This window comes from Suricata suricatta, chromosome 10 (assembly GCF_006229205.1).
Source record: "Suricata suricatta isolate VVHF042 chromosome 10, meerkat_22Aug2017_6uvM2_HiC, whole genome shotgun sequence".
Lineage (NCBI taxonomy): Eukaryota > Metazoa > Chordata > Mammalia > Carnivora > Herpestidae > Suricata > Suricata suricatta.
In genome coordinates, this window is record NC_043709.1 from 11,584,223 (window position 1) to 11,597,631 (window position 13,409).

Consider the following 13,409-nt stretch of genomic DNA (forward strand, 5'->3'; position numbering starts at 1 on the left):
GCTTTCTGAATGTCAGCACAGAGCTCTCTCCCTCTGACCCATGAGCCCCATCACCTACATGCTTGGTGCGATCTTCTCCTGGTAGATCAGAAGCACAGACTACCTCCATCTCCCAGGTGCAAAGTCTGTGCCTCACCCTCACCAAGCTAAGACGGCCTCTGGTTTCGAATCTCCCACCTGCCAGAGCACCAGCGGGGCCGTCTCGGACAAGATGGGGACAACAGGGTGAACAGGAGACGTTTCTCACTGGAAGGTGTGAGAGTGGCATGAGATGCGACAGGTGCAGGGCTGGTCCCCTCCTCCTCTACCCAGGGAAAATCATGGTCTGAGGTGGCAGGTTCAGGGTGGCATAGGGACCAGACCTTGTCCCCCTCCCTCAACCCCCTTCCCCACCCACAACCTGCCTCATCTCACACGAGGGCCCGCTTTGCTTGCCTGGTGTCTATTAAATACTGTCCCGAAAGTGGGACATCAAATCAACCATACAGACCAGGGCTGTCCCCTGGCCTCCGGGACCAACCGTCCCAACTGAGGCTGCCCAATACCGACATTTGGGGCCAGGGAAGTCTTTATTATGGGAGGAGAGGGCTGACCTAGACACGAGGGTGTTAGGCAGCGACCCTGGGCTCTCCCCACTGGAAGCTGGGAGTGGCCCCCCCAAGTCTTGGTGATTCAAAAATGTTTCCGGGGCGCCTGGGTGGCTCAGTTGGTGAAGAGTCCAACCTCTGAGTTCTGCTCAGGTCATGATCTCATGGTTTATGAGTCTGCGCCACGTGTCAGGCTCTACCCTGGCCGTGCAGAGCCTGCTCGGATGCGCTCTCTCTTCCTGTTTCTGCCCTTCCTGTGCTCGCTCTCTCTCTCTCTCTCTCTCAAAATAAATAAATGCACTTAAAAGAAATGTCTCCAGATAATGCCATATGTTCCCTGGCAAGCAAAATCACTGCTTGAGAGGAGCCACACAGAATCCAGACATAGGGTGGCCCCCAAGGGCTGACGAACCATGGGGGCAGGGGGTGTCATTTGTCTGACCGGCCACCCCTCTAGAGGGACACCGACAGCTCAGCATACACCCCCCACAGAAGACCCAGAAGGGCAGGGCCAAGAGATGTGCATAACCTCCTGTCTTGGGGGAGGTCCCCTCCCCTACATATTTCAACTTGAGGACTGACTCAGTGCTGCCGCCCAGGCAAGGGCAGTGGACAGGTGCACTGGAGGGAGGAAAGAACCAGCTTTGGTTGGAGGAAGAGACACGTCTCTCAGAAACACAGCAAATATACAAGGTCAATGACACCACTTAGAAACAAACCCACTTTAATTGGTATTGGTCACAGAGATGTGGGGCAGCAGGGGCGTCGCTGGGTGGGACCAGGTCACACACCTGTCCTGGCCACAGTACCCAGTCCGCTTGGAGGGTTCAGGCCAGGACCGGGCGAGGGCACAGAAGCAGGGTCAGGGCCGCCGGCTGGAGCGGCAGGTGCCGGGGTGGAGGTGGCAGGTGTGCAGAACTGGAGCCGGGCACACGTACATCTTCGTGTTCACGTGCATGTACGTGGACAAACGTGGGCATGGCATACACAGAATCCACAGACGCCCTCAAGGACTGATCTTGAGAGAGGGTGGAGGAAGACACCTCCATTTTCTGAAGGCCCCAGGGGCCCAGGAACCATCGGGACAGAGGGCACCTCAGGGCGTGTGCCAAACCGCCAGACTCAGCCCTGCTTCTGGCACTCACAGACTTGCTGTGTGAGCTGGGGTGAGTTACTCACCCTCTCTGGGCCTCAGAAAGATTCACTAGATGATCATTAAGGTTCCACATAGCCCTAAATCTCAATATTTTAAAGGAGATTAAGATATGAAACGTGTTTGTTAAGAGCTGACCACAAGGCTTTTGGTCAGAAGGCCCAACTCCCGTCACTCCCAGTCCACAGCAGTCCACGCCAGACACGAGGGACTTCCCCACCTGCCTCTCCGGGCTCTGCTCTGGCTCCCAGCCGCACCTGCAGCCCACCCAAAGCTCCAGGGGCACGAGACAGAGGGGCGGCAGGGACGGGTGCAGGCCATGCGGGTGAAGGGGAACAGGCCGAGGCTGGGGAAGGGCCTGGCCTGGGGGTCATAAAGTGCACTGCTCACCATCTTTGTTTCCTAGCACACAGTGGACCCGGCACCCAGCAGGTGCTCAATAAATGCTTGAGGAACGAGCACAGTAGAAGACGGAGTGGTTCTAGGCAGAGCCTCGCCCTGAACGAGGTGAAGAGGAGGGCATAGAGGGGCTGGGAGGTGTCACCTCCGCCGGAGACTCAGCTGCCTGGACCACGCAGTGGGGGCAGGAGGAGAAGCAGCCCCAGCCTGCCCCACCCCCGCCCCGTGCGAGTGTAAACTGTGAAGCTCATTACCGAGGGCAGTGTCCAGCAGCCAGCAGGCCAAGGGAACCCCGTCTGGGAAGGGGGAGGAAGGTGTCCCCAGCGGGGGCCGTGGGTCTAACGTTGGGGGGGGGGGTCTGGCCAGCGAGGCGCCAGTAGCTTTTACAGTACACTGATTTCCGTTTCTGCAGCTACACACAACAGGACAGCGGCAGCGACAACACACACCAGCAGACAGGGGATCCGCGACCCGGACAAGGGAGCCGCGATACCGACGGCAGAGGAGTCCACGTGGCGGCCGTGGTCCGACAGACATGGCCACACCCCTCTTCAAACACACAGCCGCCACCGCTCTGCGACTGGGGACATGTTGGGGGGCGGGGGCCCAAAGAGCTGAGGCAGAGAGGGCGAGGGTCTGGGGTCTCGGCTAGCCCAGGGGAGACCCCGGGAGTCGTTTGCACCCGCGTCTGTTCCAGGAGGCCCCATCCAAGTAGGGTTTCTGGCCCCTCTGGCATCAGTGTCTCCTCTGACCCCCAGGGCAGGAGGGCCCTGACTTGGGGACCAGCACAAGTCCGGATGTCTCCCACCCTTGTTCCCAGCCCTGCAGTGACCTCTCTCCTCGAGGAGGAGCTAAAAGCGCCGGGGGTGGGGGTGGGGCACCTCGGAAAAGCAGAATCGGAGGGAAGTGGCGAGAAGGCAGAAGACAGAGGTCAGAGGCTGGGGTGCCCCGGTCTGGGGCCAGAGGCCTTCGAACGTGGCTGCCACTAGAGACTGGGGGCAGGGGGAGAGCAGGGGACATGGGCAGTGGGCACGTGGGGCCACCTCCCGTAAGGCGCCGCCCAGGCCCCCACCCCGGCGTCCCTCCCGCTCACTGGATGGTGCATTTATCCCGCTCGCGGGCCTGGCCCTCCCGAAGGACCTTGGCCTTGATGTACTTGAGGTCACTGTTGACGCTGGGGCGGCGGGCAAAGGGCGAGACCATGCCGTAGGCGTCCATGTCCTTGACGCGGCGCATGCAGAAGGGCCTGGGATGGAAGGCGTCGCCGTACTGCACCGAGATCTTGCGGTGCAGGGCGGGGCTCATCTCGTGCGGCAGCTTGGCCATGCTGAAGAGCACGTAGAACATCTCGTCCACGTTGGTGTTCTTCTTGGCCGACACCTCGAAGTAGGCACAGTTCTCGTCCCCGGACACCAGCAGCTCGGCCTCGGTGGCGGGCACCTGGCGGCACAGCTCGCCGTGGTCGTTCTTGTTGCCGCAGATGACCATGGGCAGCTCGGCCGCCTCCTTGGTCTTGTTCTTCAGGCAGGACTTGACCTCCAGGATCTGCTTCTGGAGGCGCTTGACCTCGTCGAAGGACTCCCGGTTATCCAGGCTGAACACCAGGATGAAGACGTCACCTGGCGGGAGAGGGGCCCGGGGAGGTGAGGCCTTCCCTCACCCCAGGCCCACCCCACCCCGACCCCACCTCCCCTCACTGACCCCGCCTTCCCAGTGAGTCTGTGGGGGAGTCACTCTTCTCCCCATTTTCCAGAGCAGAAGGCTGAGGCCCAGAGGGTTAAAGCCCTTGTTCAAGGGCACATAGCTAATGGGTGGCACAGCCCGGCTCAAACGCCGCTGTTAACTCCCCCTACAGGTCCCTGCAGAGCTGGCGATGGGGAGTGACTTGTGAGTTCAGGCAGACCGTGTCCGAGTAATGATACTAAATACGATTTCCATGACAGTAGAGGTCTTGCCCTCCTTGTTCAGTGCATATCCCCAGGGCCTGGATAGCGCCTGACACATCTTAGGAACTCAGAGCACAGGCACCAGGCAGGCCTGGGTTCACACCCTGCCCCCCGCAGCCCTGAGCGGGCCCCTCGGCCTCTCCGAACCTTCATTTCCCCATCTGTCCCACGTGGAGGAAACACAGCCTCCCCGTGAGGGTTTTTCACAGGATAATGACTGGAGGTCTTAGATACGGAGATGACAGAGAGGATACGCCAACTGTCAGTCCCCCTCCCCCCCCCCCAACTTCTCACAAGAACTCTGTGAGGGGGATTTCGTTACCTTCCTGTTGTGGGTGTAGGTAAGCGAAGAGAGGCTCAGAACAGGCCCAAGATCGCACAGCACGAATGTGGCCAGGCCATGATTTGGACCCACTTCTGTCCTCACCCAGCCAGTGCCTGGCATACGCAGGTGCTCCCCACTTCTTGAATAAATCACAAATGAGCGCTAGCCTCCAAGACCCACGCTGTCCCTACTTCCACTCACTGCATCACTCAAGACGGGTACCTGCGTCTGAAACGGGCAACTTGGAGGTGGCCGGGGTGGCAGAGAGAGATCACGGGCAGTGCCCACATCCCAACTTCCAGAACTTACTACAGGGATCACAAGCTCACACCCAAAGCACCTTCTCTGAACTTTGGCCTCAACTCATAAGAACCTGTGGGGAGATGCCAAAATCCCCGTTTCCCAGATGAGTAAACCGAGGCTTAGGGGTGTCGGTGACTGGCCCGGGGTCTGAATCCAACCCCTCTTCCTTCTGGAAGCTGCCTCCTTCCTGTGGACCCCCAGAGCACGGCATCTGTCCCCACATGATAGCGCATGCCACATTCGGGACCATGCTCCGGCCTTCACCATGAGCTCTGGAGCAGAAGGAGACAGCGTCACCTGCATCCTCCTTCCCCAGGGCCCCGCACACTGGGTCAACGGGTGGGACTGCGTGGAAGGAATGGGGGTGATGGGCTCTCTAGGGAGGTGCTTGCACAAGGCAGCCCCGAGCCTGGCAATCGCTTCTGCCTGGGCTGCCAACCCCGTCCCATTAGGCTAATCCTGGGCCCCTGAGGATTCTGCAGCCTTGACGTATTCAAATGCAAGACCGCGATGCCAAGCTTCAGAGACAGCCTGGCTGGCAGCTGGAAACAGAGCTGGCGGCAGAATTAACGGCTTTCAGAGTTTCCTTCTGCACCAGCACCAGGTTGGAAAATGAGGCACGAGCTGGTGAGTGAAAAAGCAAGAAGCAGACAGATGTGTTCCGAATGATAAGTGCGCGTTAAAGAGAGACGGGCAAAAATACCCCGTCACAAAGACAATGCAAACGTAAAGATCAGTGTGTTCACGGGGGTCCAGAAGAGACCCCACCAGACTGAGGGGGTGGCCTGCTTCCAGGGAGGGGACAGGAACCTGGAGTTGGGGACACAGGTCAAGAGCACTTTTAAAGCCTTATTTGGGTTGATAGGAGGGTGCGTTTGCATATTATTTGTAACAAAAAGTTAATTTTGGAAATATGCATGTGGTCCTGCCTCACACGCCTCTCCCTCCCTCTGATGTTTGCCTTAGTGACATTAGTGGGCACCCAGTCTCCTCCCCAAGGCAAGGAGAGCTGACCTCTGTGTAATACCCACCACACGCTAGAGGTGTCCCCAGTGCCCTCCTTCAGTCCTCACAGCCCCCCCCCAGGGGGGGCGGGCGGAGAGGAAGCAGGCTTATGTCCGCTGTGCAGCCAGGGAGACGGAGAATCAGAGCCCGGGTCACACATGGAAGCCGTGGTGGGGCGAGGACTGGAACCCAGGTCAACCCAGGGCTCCCTCCATCCACACACTGCCTCTCCATACATGGGGTGGGGGTGAAGTGCATTCTGGGTCAGAGGGTCCGCAAGGACAGCCCAAAAGAAGTCATCCTCCCTGGGCTCAAGGAAAGGGCATGGCCAGGGTGTAGGGGAGGAGTGCTTGAGGCATTGAGTTTCTTGGTGCAAAAGCAACTCGATTTGGGGGGCTATTTTACTGATGGCTAGAGGGGTGCTTGGTTATTCCTTCCCTTCATCACGGCCCAGCAATGGGAGAAGGATGCTTAGGAAATGGCTGCACAGGGACACCTGGGGTGGCTCAGTCTGTTGAGCGTCCAGCTTCGGCTCAAGTCACGATCTCGCTTCGGCTTGAGTCATGATCTCGAAGTTCATGAGTTCAGGGCCCACGTCGGGCTCTGTGCTGTCAGCTCAGAGCCTGGAGCCTGCTTCGGATTCTGTCTCTCACTCTCTCTCTCAAAAATAAACATTAAACAATTTTTAAAAGAAAAGGAAATGACTGCTTAGCCCGTAGCAGGCACTCTCTAAATGCTGGGTTTCTTCGATCATTGTTTATTGAGCACTTACTATCCGTTCACCAAGCACGTTTGCCGTATTAACTCACTTAATTCCCACAGTGGCCTGTGGGTGGGTGCTGATGTGATGCTCTTACAGAGAGAAAACAGAGGCACAAAGAGAGAAAGTTGCTTGCCCAGAGGTATAAAACCAGGAGATGGCTGCCCCAGGCACACTGGGTTCCGGCCTGCCCTCTTGGCCTCCTTGCGAAAGCGCCTTAGTCACGCAAGCGCTGGCCGGGTCCCACCTCTCCACCTGCTCCCCTTCATCCCATCCCATCCCAGCGTTCCCAGCAGGGCCGGCAGACTACAGGGCGGTTTCACGTAGAGAATAAGCAGCAGGCCGCCACGCACCACCTGGGTTACCACCCGGAGGAGCCTGCCCTCTCTGGGCCCCAGTTTTCCCCACTTGTGAGGTCCAAAAGAGCCATCTCCTAGGTTAGCGGTGAGGATTAAATACATCCATGCTACGCTCGAAGGACAGGCCCGGGCACACAGGTCTCGGTAGGTGTTAGCTCCTGCCTCCCCCGCTCCTGGGACTATTCCTGAGCTCCTGGCATCACGCTGACTGACCAGCGCCCGGATCCTACCCTTACCGCTCTGAGAGGCAGCAAAGGCCTGGGGCGTCAAGAGACCTGAGCCCAGCAGACCGACCATGGCCCCCGGAGCTCTGCTGGGCCACCTCCGGCAGGAGGAAGGCAGTAGCCCCTCTGGTCCCTGCAGAAGAACTCCCCCAGTGCCTGCCTGTGTCCGCTCTCGACCCGGAAGGTGGCCCCATGGTCACCAGTACTCTATCCACGAAGAGCCACAGAGGACTCTGGGCCCCAGGGCGATCACTTGCCCAGCAACACCTCTTGGACCCTCCCAGCCTCGCAAGGGGGCTTGCCGTGAGCCTGAGTTCAGACGACGGGCACACAAAGCGCCCTGTGTGCACCCTGCCCGGAGCCGGGCGTGCCCGCCCGCCCCAGGCCCCCACCTGTGAGGATGGACAGCCTGCGCATGGCAGGGAAGGGGTGGTTGCCGGACGTGTCCAGGATGTCCAGCTGGTACATGTCGCCTCGGATGTTGTAGACCTTCCGGTGGAAGTCCTCGATGGTGGGCGTGTACTGGTCGTCGAAGCGGCCGTTGAGGAAGCGGGAGACGATGGAGCTCTTGCCCACCCGCGAGGCGCCCAGCACCACCATGCGGTACGAGTTCTTGGCGGGCACGCTGAGCGTGCAGTTCCCGCTGGACAGGGTCTTCATCATGGCTCGGGACTGCAGCACCGAGCGGGGGGCGGGCGTTAGCAGGCCCTGCACCCGGCCCTGCAGCCTCTTGCTGGCGGCCTTGGCCTCCTCCGCGTGGCTCCTGTCTGGCCGTCCGTTCTCTGCCTGTAAGAGGGGGGCGCGTTAGACTAGGGCGCCCCTAAGGGGCCTCGCAACTCTGCCTGCTCGTCCATTCGGACCCCCCGTGGCCCCCTTCCTCCTCAGTCACCCCCCCCCCCACGCGTGCACCCCCCTCACTCGTTCGCCCCAGCACCCATTCACCCCTTGTTGATTCCTCCCCCAGGACATCTGGGGCCTGACTCCTCGCTTTACACAAGTAGCTAAGTTCTCTGGGAGTTACTTTTTCTCACTCACAGGGCTGTTGCATTATGTTGAGGTCGCAAAATGTTAACCAACGCCTGCTAGACCCGATCTCTCCCTGCTCCTTCCGTCCTGGGGGCTCGCGACCTAGAGGAGGCGCTAGAGAGCATCTCTTTGGCACCTCGGGCTGTGGCCTTTCAGATGGGGGGAGGTTGGGAAGGCCATGTCCAGACCACATCCTCTCCACCCACCCAGGGCCCAGCGACTTCGCCCCCAGGTCCTGGGAATTTGCTTACTGCCAGGAGGCCCAGAGATCTGGACGAGATGTGGGCCAGAGAAATGACCTAAGAACAACTCAAGTCCCTCAGAGCTCCAAGGGCTACCCAGAACTTTCTGTGGGAGCTTCTTGGCCTTGTGGAAGAGGCTGAACTGGACCGCAGCTCCAAAGCCCAAATGGAAGATAAATAACCCCCCACCAGGCCACGCCAAAGGCCCACCCCAGCCCCCACCACCCTCCTTGCCTGTGTCAGCACCCACCAGAATCCCCGAGCCCATCACTCTGTCCGCGCTCTGCAGAGATCTGCCTCCACTTCCAAGCGCATGCTAGCCCCTCTGCCAGAACGCCCCCTTCTCTTTGCGTCGCAGGGTCTGGCTCAAACACCGCCTCCTCTCAGAAGGCTTCTGGCTCCCGGCCCCGCCGCAGCGGGAATCCCTCCCCTCTCTAGGAACTAGAAACGGATCCGGGCCTGCTGGAATATCGATCCCTTCTGCCCTCAGCCGCCGCCACACACGGTTGTGCAGGCTGGGCACTGCACCAGGCACCTCGCTGGGCGGGAGAATGGGGGCTGTCTTTGTGGGGTTCATCTGCCCAGAGAAGGCCCCTTTTTTTTCCCCATGTGCGCAGGGGAGCTGTACATGCTGGCTACCCATGGTCCCCACCGCTGGCAGCCCCAGCTCGGTAGCATAGAATGCCGCATCCACTCACCCCAAGGCTCTCTCCAACATCATCTGGAGGTGGAGAGACCCCCTGGAGAACGTCCTGTTCAGGACACTCGGGCGTCTGCCTCTGCTCGGGCTGCCCCACTGAGAGCCGCTGTGCGGTAACCCAGCTCTCAAAAATATCTTCTTAAAACACCCTTATTGGCAGTATTTGTCAATCTCTAGGGTACACACATTCCCACCACGGCCAATTCCAAGCCACGAAGAGGTCTCGATGAATGAATTGCAAAGAGACGCACACAATGAGCCCACACACCGCTGACCCTGAGCCCAGAGCCATAACAATCACCATTAACCGAGCCCCTGCCGTGTGCCAAGTACCTGCTAAGTATAGAACACGAGGGTAGCTGACATTTGCCATGCAGTCAACAAGGGCCACAGCAGTGCTGTGCTAAGCGCTGAGCGTGTAATAAGTCGCTCCATCCCTCAGGAACCCCAGAAGGTAGGTGGTGTCACCCCAGTTGGCAGAGGAAGTTACTGAGGCTCTGAGAAGTTTAGTTAACTTGCTCAGGGTCACACAGCCAGTAACCAGCAAAGGAGGGATCGGGCCCCAGGCAGTGCACCCCGCGCTCAGGGGTCTCCTCACCACCACCCCATGGGGAGGACCTCATCTGTCCATTTCACCCAGAAGGACCCTGACACTTCAGAGTCTACACGACTGACCTCTGTCTTTCATAAGGTAGCCAGGACAGTGACTCCGAGGCTAAGATCCACCCCCCTTCCCCTAATTCATGCCTGCGGCCCTCCTTCCATTTATCCCACTGGGGGTCGGTCCCCTGTACACAGCAAGTGCTCAATAACTGAGCACTGAATGAACGAAGCAAGTGGGTCTGCCTCTGCAGCTCACCCGAAGCCTCCTTCTGAGGCCTCCTCTTCCTCCTCCCACCTGGCCGGCCCCGGTGCTGTGCTGAGGAGGGTCTCGGGAGCCCGGGCAAGGCAGCCTGAGCCTTCAGCAGAGATGGGGGGAAAGAGGCCCCGCACCACGACAGCCCCCTCCCCAGCCCCTCTGCGGGGAGCTCGGCTCTGCTGGTGATCACATCTGTCTAGACAGGGAGGGAGGCCAGCAGCTCCCAGGGACAGTGTTGTCTCCATCACCGCCTACCCAGCCTGGGGCGGGGGGTGCTCCTGGTACAGAGGTGCTAATATCAGTGCCTGGATGGGCCTGGAGTCAGAGACAAGAAGCAGAGAGGCAGAGAGGCAGAGAGGAGACAGGGCGTCAGAAAGAGGCAGAGAGGGAAACGCACTTTCTTCTCAGGGAGAAGGCTTCACATGGCCTCAGCCACGTGGGGCTGTGTGAGGTGCCCAGACACCTGGACGCCAGGTGACAGCGACATCTCCTGCCCCCGCATCTTCCCTCCCTCCCCTCCCCCCCCAGGAGGCACTGTCGGCAGCTGTGGGCATGGCTCCTCTCCTCAGCTGCCTGCTCTCTCCCTGCATCCTCAGCCAGGCCGACCCCACACAGTGAGGAGCAGGTGGGCATCAGAGAGCAAAGGGCCCTTCAAGAATTTAGAGCCCACCCCTGGAGGCTCAGAGACTGGTTAATGGGGCCACTAGCAGCACAAGAACCCAAATGCACTGAGTTCCGGGTGTCTCAGCTGACTCCAGGCCGAGGCAAATGGAAGGGCACCCAAAGAGGCAGAGAGTCGGGACCAGGGATGGGGTGATGCCATCCTGGGGTGGGAGGGGGACAGCCAGGCAGGCTGCCATCATGCTAGCTACTTTGTGTTCCTTCTTCCAATGACTTCACAAGGGTCCCATGAAGAGCAGGCCAGCATCAGTCCACTAACTGATGGGCACACGGGGGGAGGGGGGGGCACTGCTCAGTCACTTGCCCCAGTCCACACAGATTATCGGCCAAGCCGGATTAGAATTAGGCTGATGCACTCCTAAACCTGGGCTCTTACTTCCATAAAAACCTACCCCCTGGCCAAAACCAGTCTTTCTCAAACAGTGCCTGACTCAGGGATGCCTCAGCTGGCGTCGGGCGGGGAAATGACCCGAGGCCTATGATACTCTCATTCCCTCTCTCTCCCTACAGACAGCTGGGGGGACAGGCATCCTGCCCAGGACTCACCCCCAAACCCTGCCCAGCCAGCTCCTGGCAAATGCATCTGTGGGTTCGCCCCCTTCCTCTCCCTCAAACCCCTCCCTCGGGGCCTCCTGGAAGATGGAGGGGATCAGATGGAGAAGGACATCAGGACAGGAGTCTGGACATGTCCTTCCTTCTCCCTGTGGGTACCCCAGAGCTTGGTCCCAGAACGAGTGCCCCCCCCCCCCCTCCCTTCCCCACACACCTCCAGCCTCCTCCATTAGCAGACATGCCAGCCTCTCTGGCCATACCCATCATCCACTGGCTCCCATCCCCACACTGAGGGGTGTCCTGGGGGCTTGGCAAAGCCAGCCCCAGCCCCCTTGGCAGCTCGGGGTGACAGGAGACAGGCAGACATCATCTTCTCGCAGACCAGTCCTGCCTCTCAGCAGCTCAGATGGTTTGGGCCGGTGGGACTGGTCACCTATCAGCTGGTATCGTAGAAACAAACCTGTAGCGTGGCCCAGATCGTTGAGTGAGAAGCCTAGAGGCTAAAACAGCTTCTGACAAGTGGGTTCCTTTGACGCACCTCCTCTAGGCACCCCAGGGGCCACCGGGAACAGCTGGCAGGGTAAGACGGGACCGCAGGCAGAGGTCTTGGGGACCCCACCTTGTCGCTGCGACACCAGGGTAAGCCTGAATCATGGACTCCTGAGCTGGCTGCCCCTTCCCAGCCCGGCTTCCTACCTGCCAGGAATCCAGAGCACCCTCTGTCATCCTCCAAGGAAGGGGAACCAAGGGAGAAGGCAGAGAGATCCCCTCAGAGGTACCTGGAGGCCCTCCGGCCAGCTGAACGGGGGACACATTTCCAGGGAAAAGAATCACTCAGGAAACTCACTCCTTGCGCACACACCCCCCCAAAAAGCGCAAGAAATGCTGAACAAGGAAGGTGTTCCTTGATCTTCCCTCCTCAAAGGAAGTCCTCACCAGGGCTGGGGGTGGCCATCAACCAGCTCCATCCAGGTACCGGAAGGGGGTGGGAGTGTTTGGGGAAGGTAAGTAAGTGCCTCTTCCTCCCAGAGCCTCAGTGTCCTCATATTTAAGTGGCTATTGCTCTAGGTCCCTTAAACGGAAGGCTCCCAGCAACACATCTAGCACATAGTAGATGCTTAGTAAGTCTTTCCAACCAGGGATAACTAAGGGCCTAGCACTCAGGCTGACACAGAGCAAGTGCTCAACTAGTATCCTTTTCTCTAGACTCGTAAAGTCGACTATGATCCCGGCACACAGTAGGTGCTCAATCAGTTTAACTTTCCCTAATCATGTAAAGCTTTCTCTAGTCCTCCCCCCACAAGCCTCGGCCCTTTTTTCCTGGCTTCCCCCCACGTCAGCCAGCTCCCCAGTCCTGTTGGGGTCTCTCTCCTACCTGAGAACGGCCGGCCGGGCCTCTGGCACAGCTTGGAGGGCTGCCTGGAAGCGCCCGGAGGTGGGGGGAACCGCCTGCCTCTCCGGCCGCTGCCGCCACCGCCGCCGAGGCTTCCGGAGTCTGCAGCGGCTCCCGGGTCACTGCGCCGGGCTCCTCCTCTGCGCGGCTCGGGGCGCCGAGCTGGGCGCGGCCGGGCGAGGAGACGAGGGGAGCCGGTACCCCATGGATGGGTTCTGAGGGCTCCGAGGGGTCTGGGCGCCGGGCGGGCTCGGGCTCGCCGCCGCCGGCCCCGCCCTGCCCCGACCCGGGTGACTCCTGCTGAGCCAGGTGCCCGGAGGCGCGGGGACGTCCGATCCCCGGGTCCCCGCCTAGGTCTTCGGAGCTGGGGGAGGGCGGCAGGGGCGACTCCGGGGCTTAAAGAGGGTCCTTAGAGACTCCTGGAGGGTCCTCTGGCGGCGCCTGTGGGTGCGTGCGTGTGTGTGCGTCCCGAGTGGGCGAACCTGTGCTGGCCGCCTATGCCACGTTTTCCGCCCGCGCGCCAAAGGGGTGCGCTCGGGTCGGGGGTGCTGCCCGTGTCGTCGCGGCCTCCTCCTCTGCCTGCAGCTCTGCAGCTCTCCCCGCGCCAGAGGAACGGCTCCTTTCTACCGGCGAGTCTACGCCAGCAGCTGGAGGAGGAGCAGGGCGCTCAGCTCCGCGCGCGTGTGGGAGGGGGCCTTGAACGCCGCCCCAAGGTTTTTGCACGTAGCTCTGAGTTAGTCTTAAACCCGCTCCTCCACCCACTTCACCTCCTCTGGCCCCCCTAGAGGAGGCGAACTTTCTGCGGGCCCTAGCTCCTCCCTCCCTCTCCGGGAGGCGAACGCCCCTCTCTCCCGCAGGGCGAGTCAATGCCTCCCCCCCAGAAAGCGGTCGCAGC

General features: G+C 60.2%; 1 protein-coding gene across 3 annotated transcripts in view; it reads right to left on the reverse strand.

Moving 5' to 3' along the window:
• Positions 1-1,294: 1,294 nt before the first annotated feature.
• The window catches only part of RASD2 (RASD family member 2), a 20,907-nt gene continuing 8,792 nt past the window's right edge, over positions 1,295-13,409 (reverse strand). The window contains exons 1-3 of one of the 3 annotated variants that reach the window (XM_029955386.1): positions 12,497-12,897; positions 7,454-7,847; positions 1,295-3,758 (exon numbers count right to left, since the gene is read on the reverse strand). In XM_029955386.1, the coding sequence (XP_029811246.1) occupies positions 3,229-3,758; positions 7,454-7,724 (801 nt within the window). In that variant the 5' untranslated portion in view covers positions 7,725-7,847; positions 12,497-12,897 and the 3' untranslated portion in view covers positions 1,295-3,228. Of the gene's footprint in view, positions 3,759-7,453; positions 7,848-8,579; positions 8,642-12,496; positions 12,898-13,409 lie in introns of those variants that run through there. The other 2 variants (XM_029955384.1, XM_029955385.1) reach the window with 2 other exon arrangements.